Here is a 16,579-nt window from a genome sequence, read left to right as displayed (position 1 = left end):
GGGAAGCCACGCAGAAAGCCTTGCTCTGAGTCATGTGTTCTAGAGGCCTGTTATGCAAATAACAAAATTAAATGAGAACAAAATTAACATACCCCTTCCCACCTCTGCTTTTAAAAAAGGCTGGCGTGTGGAAGGAACAAAATTCTTCTCAATTAGCCAGACAAAACAGGGCAAGAAGAACATCAGGAGCCCACCGTGGAGAAGCTGAGTCATCTGTTGAGGGTCATTTCCATTTGGAATAAATAGCTGAGCTTTTCTTCAAACATGTTATCATTTCTTAAACCATTATTTAATGTAGCAGCAGAATCAGAAGGTACGTGAATGGATGGTGAGTTAACCACTGAGAGAAAAAGAATAACGTAAAAGTCATGAAAGATATTGTAATGGTTATAGGGGTTGCTCGTGCGTAAGTTGCCTGGTTAAACCTTTTCTGTCTGGACAGCCTTCACTTTGTGGCTGTTCAGTCGCTAGCAGAATCCGTCAGTGGGCATTTCTTGAACCTCTTCCAGCAAAGAAGTTCTTTGACGCCAAGTCTCCGCCTACTCTCCCTGCGCGGAGGTCTTCTGCGCGGGGTGGGTAGCGGAGGACCCGTGCTCTCCCCGCTGGTCTCCGGCGAGGAGTCCTAGAGCCCCCTCGCCAATTCCCCCATATGCCCCCCTTTATCCCTGGTGTTACACTGATTTCCTTCCCCAGCCGATGAGCTGCCTCTCTCCCTGCTGGGCCCTTCTCCAGCATCGCTTTGGAGCCTTGCCTCCGCCTCTAGCTCCGATGGCAGTTCCCTGACAGATATGTAAGGAGAAGAATGGGAAGCAATGGATTACAATTAGAAGTTTTATTCGACTGAGTAATCCTAAACTCGTGAGAAATTTATGAATAACCAATTATGGGGTGTTAAATCTCTGTTACTGTTCAAATCTGTGCTCAGGAAACCGAAACACTACGCTAATTTATAATATATATATATAATATAAAATTAAATTTGTTTACATTTATATATTATATTAATCTAATCTTCTGGTATAAGCATCTGGTATCTATATGGTAACACAAACATCTACATAAACAGGAAAGCTTTTGCCATATAGTAAAAACACCGTAAGAGAGGAGGCCAACTGCATCTCCTGTGACAAAGTGTTCCACAGTTTAAAGGTAAAGGTAAAGGGACCCCTGACCATTAGGTCCAGTCGTGACCGACTCTGGGGTTGCGGCGCTCATCTCTCTTTATTGGCCAAGGGAGCCAGCGTACAGCTTCTGGCTCATGTGGCCAGCATGACTAAGCCGCTTCTGGCGAACCAGAGCAGCGCACAGAATTGCCGTTTACCTTCCTGCCAGAGTGGTACCTATTTATCTACTTGCACTTTGACGTACTTTCAAACTGCTAGGTGGGCAGGAGCAGGGACCGAGGAACGGGATCTCACCCCATCGCGGGGATTCGAACCGTGACCTTCTGATCAGCAAGCCCTAGGCTCTGTGGTTTAACCCACAGCGCCACCCGCATCCCTTGTCCCACAATTTAGGTTGCAGAATTTCATTGTGGACATTTCAAAACAGAGGACAGAAATGTCTTAAGTACAGCTTTTGAGTGACTGTCAGTGAAATGAATAATTCATGTTGTAGTCCTCCTGTCATTTATATGGGTTTGAGCCAGACACGCTCCTCAATTTATGGAAAGAGCCAAGGTCCAGCAGAGGGTCCCAGTGGAGGAAATGGGGGAGGTGATATTTGTTGATTCCCTCTTCCTTCTGCAGCCCCCAGGGCCATATCCCACACTGTTCTAGACAGTCCCACAGGAGAACACAAGAGGAAGACAGAGTTCCACTTACAAGTACACTTAAGCAAACCTTAGCTGTGTTTTTCCTGCTTCCCTTTTCCTAAAAAAGGAAAGAAAAGGCAAGCAGATTGCGAAAGAAGATGTCTCTGACTTCCTTTAAAAAAAACCAACAACCCACATGTCTCTGTGGAGTATAAGAATATTCCCTAAAATGAGACAGGACGTCATAGAAGAATCTTAAAAGGGGTCATTATTTAATTAGAAAATGACATATTTACAGCTAAAACTGTCATAACTAAAAAAAAAAAATTGAATTTGCTTTCTAAAGTACAGCCATAAATCAGAGTGAGTGAGTTCCATGTCTGTACTGAACATGAGACGTTTATAAATCAGTGAGGTAAATCCTATTTACCTCCCATTTGTTGGCAAATGTCTGAAAATCTCCCCGCTTTTCACCTTGGAGCACACCAAATTATAAACTTGCTTAAATGGTTTCCCCAACTATTAAGGCCAGATCTTTGCTGAGGTATGAATGGTTCTGTTGGGTTCCATGCTTTTTGTGCAGATGGATATAATCCAGGAAATGTAGCTCTTTGTACTCGGAGAAACTACGTGTAAGATCTAAGGTACGGTTAACCTCTTCCAGGGACTCATCTCACCTTTTGTTCACACTTGTCAAAAAAACGGAGATTTAATTGAAAATTCTGATTGCTGCAACTTAATCTTGGGCGAAGGGGAAGTTCTCTCTGACTGAAACACAAGCCCTCCTGGCTGTCTCGTAAATGATGCTTGCTATATATTGCCGCCCCCACCTCCCTGCTACTTTGCACAGCGACAACAATTTGAAGGCAAGGCACAAATGAGCCTTTGATGAATGAGGCTTGTTACATAGAAAATGCAATACGTTCCCCATGCCTTTTTAGCAAGAGGTAGTAAGTGAAATCCAAGTGAAATTTTATCTCTGTCAGCCCAGATAGTTTCCTCTTAGGCTTGTGTTTGTATTGATTCATAGGAAGAAAGGTGATTACTGCTTCCAAAATAGAGGGGATTTATGGGGAGATTAGAATGCTTCATGTCTTTGAGGGCTTTCATGAATGTGACCTCCACTTGGCTAAAACTCCAATTAAAACTGCCGCCATGGTACTTTCCCATCTAGTATGTGGATATTTTGGTGCATTTGGATAAACCTGAACAGAGCTACAACATATAAACCGGTTTACAGTGCAGGGCATGTATAACACTAATTTGGGCAGAGCTGTCTGATTTCTTTCTGAGCCACTTCCACCAAACAGAAGAGCGAACACAGGGGATGAGAGTCTGCTGCATGGTATACAAGCCCAAGAACATGAGCGACCTTGTATATCCCACCACACCTTTACAGCAATCTCTCGTTGCCTATTCGCTTGACATGGTGTAAAATATCCATGAGAACTCCTCTTTGTGAGTGATTCCTATGCAAACTGCAGCTCATTGAAATGCCAATAATCAAGGATTATTGCAGAACTGAGAAACAAAACAGGAAAACTCATTCATGGGACTGTTAGAAAGCAAACTGATCCCATATTACATTGCTTTGCTACCAGTTAGAACTCAACATCTTCCTTTAATCATCACTAAGGGGCTAAGCAGAGTCTGCTTAAATCTAAGCAACCATTTACATAGGGAGGGCATTCTGTGTTTTATTCTTAAATCTTCCTATATCCTAGCTTTCTTGTGGTCTTCATCAGATGCATTTGATTATATTCCCCCTCCCTAATATATATCTTCCTATTTTAATTATCAAGCCACACAATGAGTTCACACACATTTCAAAGTATTCAGTTCAGAATTGCTTGCATGCTAAGCCAAGGGTTGCAAAGCAACTCCACCTTGTCCATTCTTCTAGATCTGAGCCAATGTAACATAGCTAAAATGTTAACTCTTTCCCAGTATGATTCAAGGATTATCTGAGATTCCAGTATTGCAGGGCATTGGACTAGATGAAATTTGGGAGTCCCTTCAAATTCAATCGTACTATGATTGTTATGCTAACACAGTCCCAGTGATATCCATGGGGCTGCACCATAAACAGAGACTGTGTTTTGCCATCTTCTCTGTACAAACCAAAACCATTGCACAGATGAATTATTCTTCTGGGTACCTTGTACTTTTTGTCAGCAAACAATTATAGCCCACCATAGACTTCCATTGACCTCAAGTGTTTTCTCTGAGGTAAACAATTCAATCCTGATCTAGAGTTTATAGAAAATTGTTTTGCAGTTTCTTTTATGAATGTGCAATTCTGTATATATTGCGGCTGATGAGTGTGAAAGCATTACACAACCTTTAGCTTTGTTATGGTAAGGTTCAGACAGTGAAAAGCAGGACAGAAAAGCCAAAAACTGACACTGCTGACTGAGAGCATTAGGCTTATGCTGCGCAGAGTAGATAAGACCGGTCCGTTTCTCTGTTCCTCTGCCGGCATTCCGACTCGACCTCTGGAGTCCATCCTTCAGTTTGATCACATTTTTCTGGGCCCATAACCAAAAATGTTGTAATTGCAGACTCCTGTACACAGCGGAAGCTTGAGCAGTACATGCCACATGCTTTACTTTACTTTATTTACACTTCAATGCTGAGAGATTACAAACAGGCATCTTGCTTCTGCGAGAGCAGAGAAGCAACTCTCTTCTCCTCGGAAACAAAGAACACCGAGAGAACAGTGAAAAAACAGGAAACCAGTGTACGTCACATCCAGTCTCCCATTCCCGTGGGAAACCCAACAGTACTTTGACTGTGGAATGCAAAACATTGTCCCGTGACAAGCACTTCGCTGCACAGTGAAGGAAGCAGAAACCAACACTGACATGGGTTTTCCTGGACATTTTAGCAATTTCCACCCGGACACTGCTTCTGACTGCAGTATTCCAGATATGTCTGGGAACTTCTGGATGTATGGCAACCAATAACGGTTATGGATTACTACCAAGACAGATCAACTTTAACTGAACCAAATGCACATACTTTGTATGTGCCACCGAATTATTTCATACATGACATTTCATCTATGGGAGAAGGCGGGACAAGGAGAGACATAGATGCCCCGTTACACCATTATGTGTAGGAAATGTGCAAATGTCACTTGTTTAAGTGTTTGGAAGCCATTGTATACTTATAGGCAGAATTGTCAGCAATAGTATGGAGCTGAAAATAGGCTACTGTGTTACATGAAAATGTGTACCCATTTACAAAAAAAAAGCCCTCCCTGTTTTGCTCAGGGTGGGGGCTGAAAATAGACGGGTTCTCTGTCACTTCCAGGATGCTTTCCGGCAACAATGAAAAGAATAACATTATACCTCACAGCATGACATTACATGTCGCAGAAGCCACGGTGCCTGCAGCCATGACAGAGGGCTCATCTGATAGCAGCAAGAGTGGCAAGATTGGCAGCGTGGCAGCAGCAGTGTGGGCAGAGGCAGCAGCCCTGCAGGATGCATCCAGAGGTGGGTTGGAATGAATGGATCTGGGAGGGCAGGGATATGGGGTGAGTGGGCCATTGAGAGTACAGTAGTTGGTTGGATTAAGAGAAGGTTGAGTTTAGGGGACGGGGTGACCTTTAGTGGTTAGAGAAGCCTGGGGTGGGTGGAATTGAGGCAGTGTTTTTGCAGCCGTTCTGAGCTTGTGTCCATCCTAAGACCACGTGCATCCTAAACACTATTAGAACAAAGGAGCAGCTGTTTCCAAATCAGATTGGGGTGATGGACTGAATCGGAGAGCAGACCTTCCAGCAGAGTCCAAGCCACTCTGAATCACAATAGTCTGCTATCAAACTATTCATGTCTTGGCCAGTGATGATGATGCAGCGTCACCATTCCAGATCCCTGCCTTTTCATGGAATGATGTGCCCCCTTCCAAGTCTGCCACCCCCACATGGGCACATATGTCCACAATGGGGGCCCACCCCACTCTCATGGTAGCCTCTAAAGCAGGCTTCCTCAAACTTGGCCCTCCAGATGTTTTTGGCCTACAACTCCCATGATCCCTAGCTAGCAGTACCAGTGGTCAGGGATGATGGGACTTGTAGCCTCAAAACATTTGGAGGGCCGAGTTTGAGGAAGCCTGCTCTAAAGTAAGGGATGGGGTGATCCAGGAGAAGTGGAATGCTCCTGATAACATGAAGGAGTCGAAATCATGGAGGTTCTGGCTGCAGATACCTTTGCCACATCACCAGGTTGTAGAGAATGTAAGAGTCAAAAACCTGGTTCTCGTTTTTGAAGGTATCTGGTGTGTGTTCTCAGAAGAAGAAGAATTACTTGGAGGCCTCCTGAACTTCTCCAGCCCAGCCCAGGACATTTATAAATTTTGAGTGGAAAGGATACGATGCACAAATGTTCTGGTGCACATGCATGTGTGTCACTCTCTCTCCTGAAGGAAGAGATCAGTGAGCACACACCTGGCCACCTGGCTGTGGATGACTAGCAGGAGAAGCTAAGACTCAGTATCCTGTCCTTGAGAGAGCCCCATCTATAGCAAGGTAGCATTGGTGGCAACAACAGATTCTAGAGGGAGGCTGCGGAGGGCAGCCCACAGACATCTAGAAAGCTATAGGGCCTTGGGCAATTGCCAGGACTGGGGCTGTGTCATTAAATTCCCATGTATTAGTTGGACTCCCATCAGTTCCAGCAAACATACCCAGTGGTCTGGCATGATGAGAGCTGTAGGCCCACAATATGTGGTTGACCACAGATTTCCACCAACTCTGCTCCACTGCATACCTTATCATGTAAGCCAAAGCTGTTCTGCAGTGCAGTTTATTATACTGTAAGCAGTATAATGCTATGCAGTTGGTGTTTTTGAGGCTATTGATAAACTATAGGGCTTATATCTGCCTAACTCTGCTTATCAGATCTGTCTGATATTCTCGCATTTTAACTTGTGCAGATTTTTCTACTTAAAATTCATTTCAGTCGTCCTTTCCTTTCTGCAGTAACGTCTTGGTGAAGCAAAAAGATTTCCCTCAACACCAGTGTGAGTATTTTTATGTTTAATCTTACACAATTGCAGCTTTCTTTATCACATGTACTTAACTATAGGGAACACATAGTGAACAAAACTTGGCTTTGAACAGATTTCATTTTACTGACAGAACTTTGAACAACAACTAACTTAACATAGGAAAAGCTTTGTTTTGTAACTTTTTTAAAAAAAAAAAGTGTGCCTTTAACTTTTAGCAACTTTAAGTTCAGCTTGAAAAGTTCTTGTCTGAGCAGTTTTAAGTTATCTACATCCTTAATTTTTCATCTCATTTTTTTCCCAAACAGGACTTACACAGATGGGTCAAGGAAGCCATTCATGAAAGCAGCACAGAAGACCTGCACCTTGTTCCTGTGGTGGAAAGACAAGAGAGATTATTTAAAACCAAAAATTAAAAGTGGATCAATGTTTAATTTTGTATATAAAAATAAAATAAAATTACATTTTCTGCTACTTGTTTTATTGATAAGAAATAGTTTGTTTTTTTAATGGCTGACTAATTCAAGTCATAGATAGGCCATTAAATTAACATAATAAATTAACCCAGTATCATACTTCAGTGAATATACATTTCAATTTATGTTGTGATTATGATTTATGATGCAATTTAAAACAATTATTATTAACCATCAGTAGTTCTTGATAAATAAATATACCCGTTTTTAAAATGTGTGTGTTAATGATGTGACCATTTAGGATGCAAGTTTTAAAAATAATTACTTCATTATTTATATTTAATGATGCTAATATTTTAGTGCCATTTCTTTAAAGAGAAATAAATGACATTACTGCACAATTGATACATTGTCTGGTATTTGTTAGGGGTTGGTTGGATTCTGAAGCAAAACACACCACTTTGAAGGGATTGGGGATTTGTCTGAGGTGAAGAAGGATACAGGTGGGGTGCCATGAACCGAAGGTGGAAAATCTGGAACTCCTTGCAGTACCTTACTGATCTGAACACGGAAAACGTTTCATAGAAGTATCTACTGAAAGCAAAATTATGCCTCTAAGGGTGGAGGGGAAGTTGCTTTGCGCTTGACAGGTCTAACCCGTAATCAAAGGAAATTATTATACCATAGCTCCACTTTGGGATACTGATGTCAAAGTAATAGTTTTGCTCTCTGGTGATTATTGCCATTTGTTATTTCGGTCTCCTAGGACCAGTAGCATTTAATAAGGCCGCAGCATTTTCCTGGCCACCCTTTACTGCTGTCTCCGCTGTTTACATGAGTCAAAGGGGTGGGGAAAGGACATCAAGATGGAACCAATTCAGCACTCCTGCCGGTGTGTTTGCATCACACCAATTTGGCTGCCAATTTACCACATTCCCCCAGTAAACGATATTGCAGGCAAGCACCGCCATCGCACCCGGCCAACCGCTACTGCTTCAGCGTGGTAACATTGAGCGAGTTCTCGTAGAGTGAATCGGAGGCTTGTAAAAATGATTTTTCACCAGTTTACCTCATTCCAAAACTTATACTGCCAGTCTCTTATTTACTCACCCTTTCCTCGCCCCCTCCAATCCTTATTGCCTTTTTCAAATCTACCTCTTGATTTCGTTTTGGAGTTGCCTGCTTTCTTTTGCTTTCTTCTTCTTCTTTTTTTGGCCTATGGATGGGTTGATTGTTCTAATTACCGGTAGTTGTAGTCAGTGTTATTCCCCCTCCCTCTTTGCCTTAGAATAGCTCCATCTCTGATCTTATATCACTTGATTCATTTTACTTATCTGTCATAATATGTATCTCCTGCTTTTGTGGCGAGGGAAGTTACACACATGCCAATATCACTTAGTCCTGTAGCATATATTGTTGGAAGTGTGCAGTGCACAAGCACTCACCCTGAGTTCTGCTTCATCCCTTTGTCCGTCTCAAGCGATTTTGTTTTATTTATCAGTCACAAACTGCCTTCTTTATTTGTGCGGTATTTCTCACACACTATAAGTCTGCACAGTGTTGTCGGGCTGTATGCAAGCAGTCACAGTTGTGAGCAGATAAGCAGAATACAATACAGCGGTACCTCGGGTTAAGTACTTAATTCGTTCTGGAGGTCCGTACTTAACCTGAAACTGTTCTTAACCTGAAGCACCACTTTAGCTAATGGGGCCTCCTGCTGCTGCTGTTGCGCCGCTGGAGCACGATTTCTGTTCTTATCCTGAAGCAAAGTTCTTAACCTGAAGCACTATTTCTGGGTTAGCGGAGTCTGTAACCTGAAACGTCTGTAACGTGAAGCGTATGTAACCCGAGGTACCACTGTACATATTTTAATTTCCTTTTAGGATTCAGCTACATTAGTAAATAAACAACAATTTGAATGCGCTATAAACATGCAACACCAGATGGCGCCAGAAAGCAGAGATTTTTGTGCATGTTTTTCCATAGTTGTTGTTTTTTACATTTTGTTATAACAATCTATTTTTTTCTGGTTTGTCAGCAGTGCTGCATTAGCCATTTGAGTTCTACCTCTCACAAAACTCAAACGCACTACCTTCACTGCTACAAGGAGGTGCACCAAGCAGGACTTTGAGCAGAAGTCAGCTTGCTAAATAGAGAAACTGAAGAGGAGAGCTTTCCGATGTGCTTTTGGACAATTTGGTTGAGGAGGAAGATTGCCTCACCAGCCCTCAAAATGCCTACCACCACCACAAAGATGCAGCAATATTCCAGTGGTGGGCACGGGCCCTCCATTGCCAAGGGCTTGTGTCTCCAATGCCATTCCTATGGCAGAAGCCCACAACAATGACAAATTCTGGGTTGTCACAGAAGTGGCAGAGCATGGATCTTTTTGAGTCGGCAGCAAATCCCACCTCCGCCAGCTGCCTGCATTGTAGGGGCAGCTAAGCAGGAAGAAGGTTTCATGAGCAACACACCAGCCACAGCCTTAGAAGGCACCTGCATAGAAACATCACTGGTGTCTCTTGCTCAGAGAAGAGTCAGAGGAGGTGCACAGCCAGAGCAGGATGAGTGCAGGGCACAGCACAATTGAGAAACACACATCCCCCCCCCCCACTCTTAAAAAACTTCACACACATAAACGCAAAGCAAGTTGCTATGAAAGATAGGGGGCGAAGAAAATATGGGTCCAGAAGACGAATATTTCCTCTGTGTGGCAGCACAGTGAGACAGTCTTATGGCACAGTGCCCCCCACCTCACAAAAGGCTGTTTCTGTGCAAAAAAAGAAAAAGAAGTCAGCCTCCTTCTCATACCAAAATCATTTGCTTGATCTGTTTGCAATAGCATCCTTAGGAGCACTACCACTGAACTTCTGAGTGCAAAACCGCAGGGTGGAAAGCAAATCCCTTTCAGTTCTCCCCAGTGAAACTTCGAATGTGCGTAGCAGAAAAGACAATGAACCTATTTGCCTGCAGTTTGGCAGGTCTCTTATCTAGCGGCACTTCTCTCACACACATGCTGCTTTCGTCCAAATTGAGTATAAAACAATAGGCAAGGTTAAGCACGTCGTTTTATGACCATACCGAGCCTATAAAGGCTGCCTGTGCGAGGAAATCATGGCAGCTGTTCTTCTGAAATTTCGCAGAAGGGGCTTCCAGTTCTGCAAATTTCATCCAATTATGCCAAAAAAAACCTCGCAAAGCTGTAGATTATTCCTTTTGACTCTATTACTTCTTCCTGAGGGGGTGGCATGTCTCTCTTTCCCCCCCCACCCCATAGAATCTTTGGGGGTCTCCTCTTTATCTATAGCAACAGAGACGATGGGGGGGGGGACTGTGTCAGCAACTCTTTACACAAGCACCAAGTCGTCTGAATTCCTCCTCCTGTTGCTCCTGGTGAATGACAGCATCTCCACATTAGTTGTGGCAAAGCGGTTCTCTTTCTGTGTACTGTACTAACTGTGCTGAAGAGTAGTTTGTGAATGGACAAGCTATTTGCAAGATGGCCACCTTCCAAGGTCCTGTTCAGTGAGCCTCTGTTCCCTCATTCTTCTCTTTTTGAGATTTCTGTACATTTGGGTCCTACAAAGAGGTCAGGCACCTTGCTTGCAGTGGGACTCTGTGTTGGTTTCTTTTCCATTCTGCTTGTTGCATTCTATTAAGGCAATACTGAGACTAAGGAAGAGAAAGGTGATATAGCGAATGCCACTTCCTTGGCCAGTTGTAAACAATAAGACAGGCAAGAGGGGGCTGGCTGAGGGCAGATGAGATTGTTGGGGCAATGCCCCCATTTGACCTAGCGGACCAGCCTCCAGGAACCTGACCAAAACACAGAAATTGGGAAGAACAATGTGGTTATAGCCACCTGACTGGAAAGTTCTTATGTGAGGACATTCAGGATCGATTGAAACATGTGGAAGGCTATCCATAGCTGTGTACGACCTCCAGCACCAGAGGCAGGAATGCTGGACTAGGTGGGGTTTTTTGGCTCTGATGCAGCAGAGCTCCTTTTAAATGGTGCCTGCCAATTTCCATCCTTTATTTCAAAAAGCTGCCTACCTGGGAACCCAAGGAAGGAACAAAGCAGCTCCAGGTTAATGCTGGAAAAGGCTGAAAAGGAGTTACAGAAAAAGGGAACTACTGTACACTACATATCATATTTCAACAAGTGGATCCTCAGAAGAATACAGTCTGCTTTCCTATCAGAAAGATGGGGAGGGGGAAAACTAGGGAAGAAGTTCATCTGTCAATCATCTTTTTAGACAAATCTTACTCATGCAGGTTTGCATATGAGTAATGAACTACACAGGATTTGTTTATTTTTGTCCGCTGCCCAACAAAAGAAGTCTGTGTTCCAGTGGGTACTCTTTTAAAAATACATGCTTAAGTTAGCCACTTTTATTCTGAAGGAAAAAATTAAGAGCTCTCAATCTCACATTCCTTTCCTGCCAACCACCTCGCTGCCCCAGTGAGCCTTGTTGGGAGACAATGAGTAGCTGAGAGTGGTTTTTGGCAGGAAGCTGACAGAGAGGACTGCTCCAGAGCAGGTTACTTTGATTGATTGATGATTGATGATTGATTGATTGATTGATTGATTGATTAAATTAAATTAAATTTCTATACAGCCCTTAATCCAAAGACCACAGGCAATGTGTTTAAGGCAATGGTTCGTTTAGTTGTGTGCTCACCCATGTGTAGGACTAAAGACCAGTAAATAAAATTTGAGGAAGAAGAAAACACAACCATTTAAAACCATTTCCCAAAGTTCTGGGTCCAAGTCAACAGTTCCAAAATACTAGCTGTATCTTTCAAAACTTCAGTCCAGTTTGTTTCTAGGCTGCCATTTTGTCTTCTGCTTGGTTTCTTTTGTGGCAAGTGCGAGCAAGTGGGAGAATCTTCACCAGCTATGCTGTGCCTGGCATAGACCAGCTTCGGTCCAACTTTCTGTACAAATAAAACATGGAGTACTTTTCCGCATGGAGATTATACTATGAATTGTTCTAACATAACTATGCATGCTTTGCTGGGCGAGATAGTATTATTATGTGAGTTGCTTAATGTGAATAACAGTAACCGTAGATATTTGTTTTCAAGACTTCTTCTGTGCTCTGTACTCTGCACCTCTGTATAATCAACCTCAGTGCCCTTTGCAAGGTGCCTATATAGTAGTAGGGGTGCCACCAACTGTTTAACCAGGCATTCCTCATCTTATCTCTGGGTCTTATTAGTCACCAAATAGGTAGTTTAAACTGGGTGGAATAAAACCATCCTCATTAGTGGGCATCCCATTTCCTAGTCCAGTAGCAAAAACAGTTTCAAGTAGCATGTTTCATCTTTTGACTATTTCCCCATCTCATAAATCACAAGGAAGCTTTTAATTCACTGTCCTCTCTCTTCCCTCTTTTTGCCACCCCTCCTTCCATTTCCTCCATAGTTGAAAATTAGAAGGGTTCTGGGTGTTGGGAAGCTGGGTTTGTTACAGGATCATTGCAAACTGTCGTTAATCCACTTGGTCATTGCATAATCCATTCCAGCACTGAATGGAGGGGAGGGGAAAAATTATACCTTCCTTCTCGGGCCATTTGTGGGAGCATCAACAAGCACATGTGTTTCATTCCTTGTTTCTAGCCTCCCATCTTTGCTTAAACCTAGGTGCAGGCATTCTCTCCTAGCTGCTTTTCCCCTTCACTGGGGCTGAGGGTTCTCATTTGTGCAAGAGGAACATTCACAGTCATTGTTTCCTGTTTGAAATGAAATGAACCTGTTGCTATGGCTACCCATTCTGTGTGTGAGAGGGAATTTGTGCTGATTGTGAGGTTCACAGATGAGCATATTTCATAATTGCCTCCTGTTTTTTCAAGCAGCATAATCGTCCTCTGACAGTTCCCACCCACCCTATAAATCACAACAGTGTTTATTATTATTATTATTATTATTATTATTATTATTATTATTATTATTAATCGTGTTTTCTTTCTCTTAATTTCTTCCATAGCTGTAACTTACACAAGTTACAAAAAAACACCACCGCCTGTACCCCCTCGTACAACCTCAAAGCCACTCATCTCAGTTACAGCACAGAGCAGCACAGAATCCACCCAGGATGCCTATCACGATAACCGGACTCAGAGGATTTCACCGTGGCCTCAGGACGGTCGAGGGATGTACAATTCCACGGACAGCTTGGATAGTAACAAGGCCATGAACCTGGCTATGGAAACGGCCGCGGCGCAACGCCATGGGCCTGAGAGCCACAGCCCCTCAGTGCGAACCAGCGACAAGGCCATCCTCGTGTCGAAAGCGGAGGAGTTCCTTAAGAGTCGGCGCTCTTCGATAGGGATTCAGGTAGCCTCTCATTAACATCTGTTCTGCGGCAAGCTGTTCACCTCCTCGGCTCCGTAAATAGTACCAAAATGAGTCATTCAGCTTCAGTGGCTCCTAATAACTTGAGCAACATTCCCTGGCTGCTTAGCGTTAATTGTCATTCACATCACAGCTATGTGGCCATGCAGAAAATGGTTCAGCCAATGTGCAGTGCCTGGAAAGAAAAAAATGAATGAATATATCTCTAGGCAAGTTGCCTGTCATTAATGCTTGATATGAAAATTATACTGCTCAGCCACACAGGTGAGCAACATGTTCCTCTCTCTCCCTCTCCCTCCTCTCTGTAAATTCAGAGTCCTTTATATAGAATCCTGCCACTAGTAGAAACATGGAGCCTCTTTCGACCTTGAAGGAGAAGTCCTGACATAGGCTGTTTGTTCTTCCATGTTTCGCTAGAAAAGGAAGAGCACTGCATTGCATGGTGCAGGCACCAGTAACTAAAAGCACTTCTGCTCTGCTAGTATTTTAAATACTTGTCCATATAGGCTTATACTTAAGGATGTCCATGGCAGCTCTGTCCCATGTATGAAACTGTGGTAGAAACTGAAGGTTACTAGTGACTTTTCTTCTTCTTTTTCACTCGTTGGTGAGGGGTACCTTGAAGAAACAGAGGGCAGATGTGGAAGTAAACCATGAGGTGGTATAGGCCCTGCTTTCAGATTATTCATCTGAAAACATCTCCATATGGAAACAGACCCTCATCAGCTTGTATATATTCAGTTGTTGACATGGTGACAGTCTTCACATAAGGAGGCTTTCAAATGAATGCTTTTCGCTGCTTGAAACTTACTTTAAAATTGTAAGGACTGTACTACCTCGTTTTGCAATCTGAATCAGGCCTTAAAATACTCTACCACAAAACTGTAAGGTTACTGCTGGTCATATGCTGAGGGAGAAATACAGAGTGAGCGGCTGTGAGCAAACATCCCCCCAAGAATTATTACCAAAAGTTGGATTACACTAGTAATACTTGGCTGTGTATATGGTGTTACAATTGGGAGTATATTCCTTTACAACTAATTACTAAGCACCATTGGTCACAAGAATGATGCTCCATAAGCAATAATAGTTACAGTTAGCCCTAGTGCTAATGCCTACTTGTATATATTCTTGAAATGAGTAGGTAACTGCTGGTAAAAAAAAATACCAGTATACCTTGGGATTATTCAATGGACTAAATAAAGTATTTACCAATCTAAAGTTCAAAATAATATTTTTCAGTAGCTGTCAGGTTTCGAGGTCAGTGGTCACTGAAAGCCTCTTGAACACAACTGTCCATTTAAGTAAAGGTCATAAGGGTGACCTCTGTAAGGATCTCAGGAGTTCTGTAACATGCACCCCAATAATTAGATTCATTTTATTAGGTTCAGCTCATTTGTTACCAAAGGATGGGAGGGAGAGCACTCTTGCATTTTTTTTACCTTGTTCCTTATGGTAAAATGCTGAATGCTGAGATTGCTGTCGACTCCGAAGGTAGCACAACTGTCTCTACTCCATCTCAAATATAATGGAATATGGTGGTTGCCTTGTGAGAAACCATCCTCATTAAGTAGAATTACTGCCCCTTTTAGACAAAAGCCATTCCAGTGACGATAATTATTGCCGGGTTTAAAGAGATGTCGTGAAAAGCTTCCTGATTAGATATGTCTCATTTAAAAGAGATCTTCTAAAAGCACTCCTTCCAGGAGTTTGGTAATGTGCAGCTTTAGCCAAGGTCCTAGGCATATAAAATGCCACTGGGCTTTGATAGAAATCCATATATCTCCCTCTGTGACTTTGCTACGGGCCTACAGCTAATGTATAGAATTCAATTTAGCGTCAACATAAAATGTTCAGGTCAGCTCTTTTTCTGTATGCTTAGGCAGTAATTAAGCGTGGAGCTCTTAACAATTCATGCTGCAGTACTGCAATGAAGTCACTTATTTATTTATTTAAAAAAGAGAAGGGGTGAGGCTTAGATAGATGATAATAAAGAAAGCTTTGAAGAGTCTTTGATAGTTTGGGTTTCAAGGGATTCCTTTCCTGATCAGGCTTCTCTGCTCAAACAGGGGAGGTGCTGGCAGATGTTGTCATCTGTCCTGTACAGTCGTCCCGCCTTTAAAGGTGATATCTTTTATAAGAGCTTTTCCTATTAGCTAGTTTTGTTTTGTGTACTTCACATATTTGCCCAGCAATTTGCACAGAAAGCGTTGAATCTCTATAGCAACGAGGCATCTCATGTTCGGTGTCTATTGCTTCCTTTCAAGTACGGCAAATGACAAACATTATTTGTCAAAGGTATTGACTCTTTTTGAAAAAGAAAGAAAGAAAGAAAGCTGAAATGTATATTTTCAGTAGGGCAAAGACTTTCTTCCACGATCCATTTGGCAGATCCCACGGACAATACCGGGTCCACGAGGCAAGGAGACCAATAGCAGTAAAATTATTCCTCTAAGGATAAACCCTTTATGGTTGTGCCATTTGTGAAAGAAGATTTGTTTTGTCGTATACCTATTGCCAGGATTGCAATAAATAAAAGCATCCTGACTTTTAATGTTTACAGTGCAGGAAACCATGTGCTTCATAAACCTTGTGGGTTTTCCCAGTGAAGCCTGTATTTAAGGCTCCTGAGAAATTGGTTTTATTTACATACTTATTTGATTAACGGCAGCCCGAGTTTTCTCATTAGATGGCTGTGCGGTGACACTGCCTTGCACCTGCATGTCTTTCTATTCATAGCAGGCTCATTAATTACTGATTTTTTAAACTCACACTCTGTTTTAACAAGGTTTGTACGCCAACGGTAGCAGTGCGGAGGACTGCAGCTTAACTTAAGGCAGTGAGCTACTCTTGACACTCTTCATTTTAACCTTTTTGCCTCTGCAGATGGAAATCAGCTACCGACTCTAGTAGGAATTTCATACAGAGCTGTTACAAAACTCAGATTTTCAGAGGAATAAAAGCAATCATGCGTACAGTATTTAAGCCAGCGGGAGTTATGCCATCAACACTATTCCACGCTATAGCCTCTCTGCTGACA

General features: G+C 42.6%; 1 protein-coding gene and 1 long non-coding RNA gene across 12 annotated transcripts in view; both read left to right on the top strand.

Moving 5' to 3' along the window:
* The window catches only part of DLGAP2 (DLG associated protein 2), a 395,404-nt gene that overhangs the window by 345,207 nt on the left and 33,618 nt on the right, over positions 1–16,579 (top strand). For all 11 annotated transcript variants that reach the window (XM_083730087.1, XM_083730088.1, XM_083730083.1 and 8 more), the window contains one exon: positions 13,172–13,521. In XM_083730087.1, the coding sequence (XP_083586213.1) occupies positions 13,172–13,521 (350 nt within the window). The remainder of the gene's footprint in view (positions 1–13,171; positions 13,522–16,579) is intronic.
* Positions 2,011–7,232, top strand: LOC310840788. Its single transcript, XR_014562136.1, has 4 exons — positions 2,011–2,549; positions 5,069–5,253; positions 6,738–6,778; positions 7,072–7,232. It is a non-coding gene; the product is annotated as an uncharacterized lncRNA (long non-coding RNA).

This window comes from Podarcis gaigeae (assembly GCF_964106915.1).
Source record: "Podarcis gaigeae genome assembly, chromosome: 3".
Taxonomy (NCBI): domain Eukaryota; kingdom Metazoa; phylum Chordata; class Lepidosauria; order Squamata; family Lacertidae; genus Podarcis; species Podarcis gaigeae.
The sequence above is the reverse complement of the archived record's forward strand: the minus strand, read 5'-3'. Positions and strand labels throughout refer to the sequence as shown.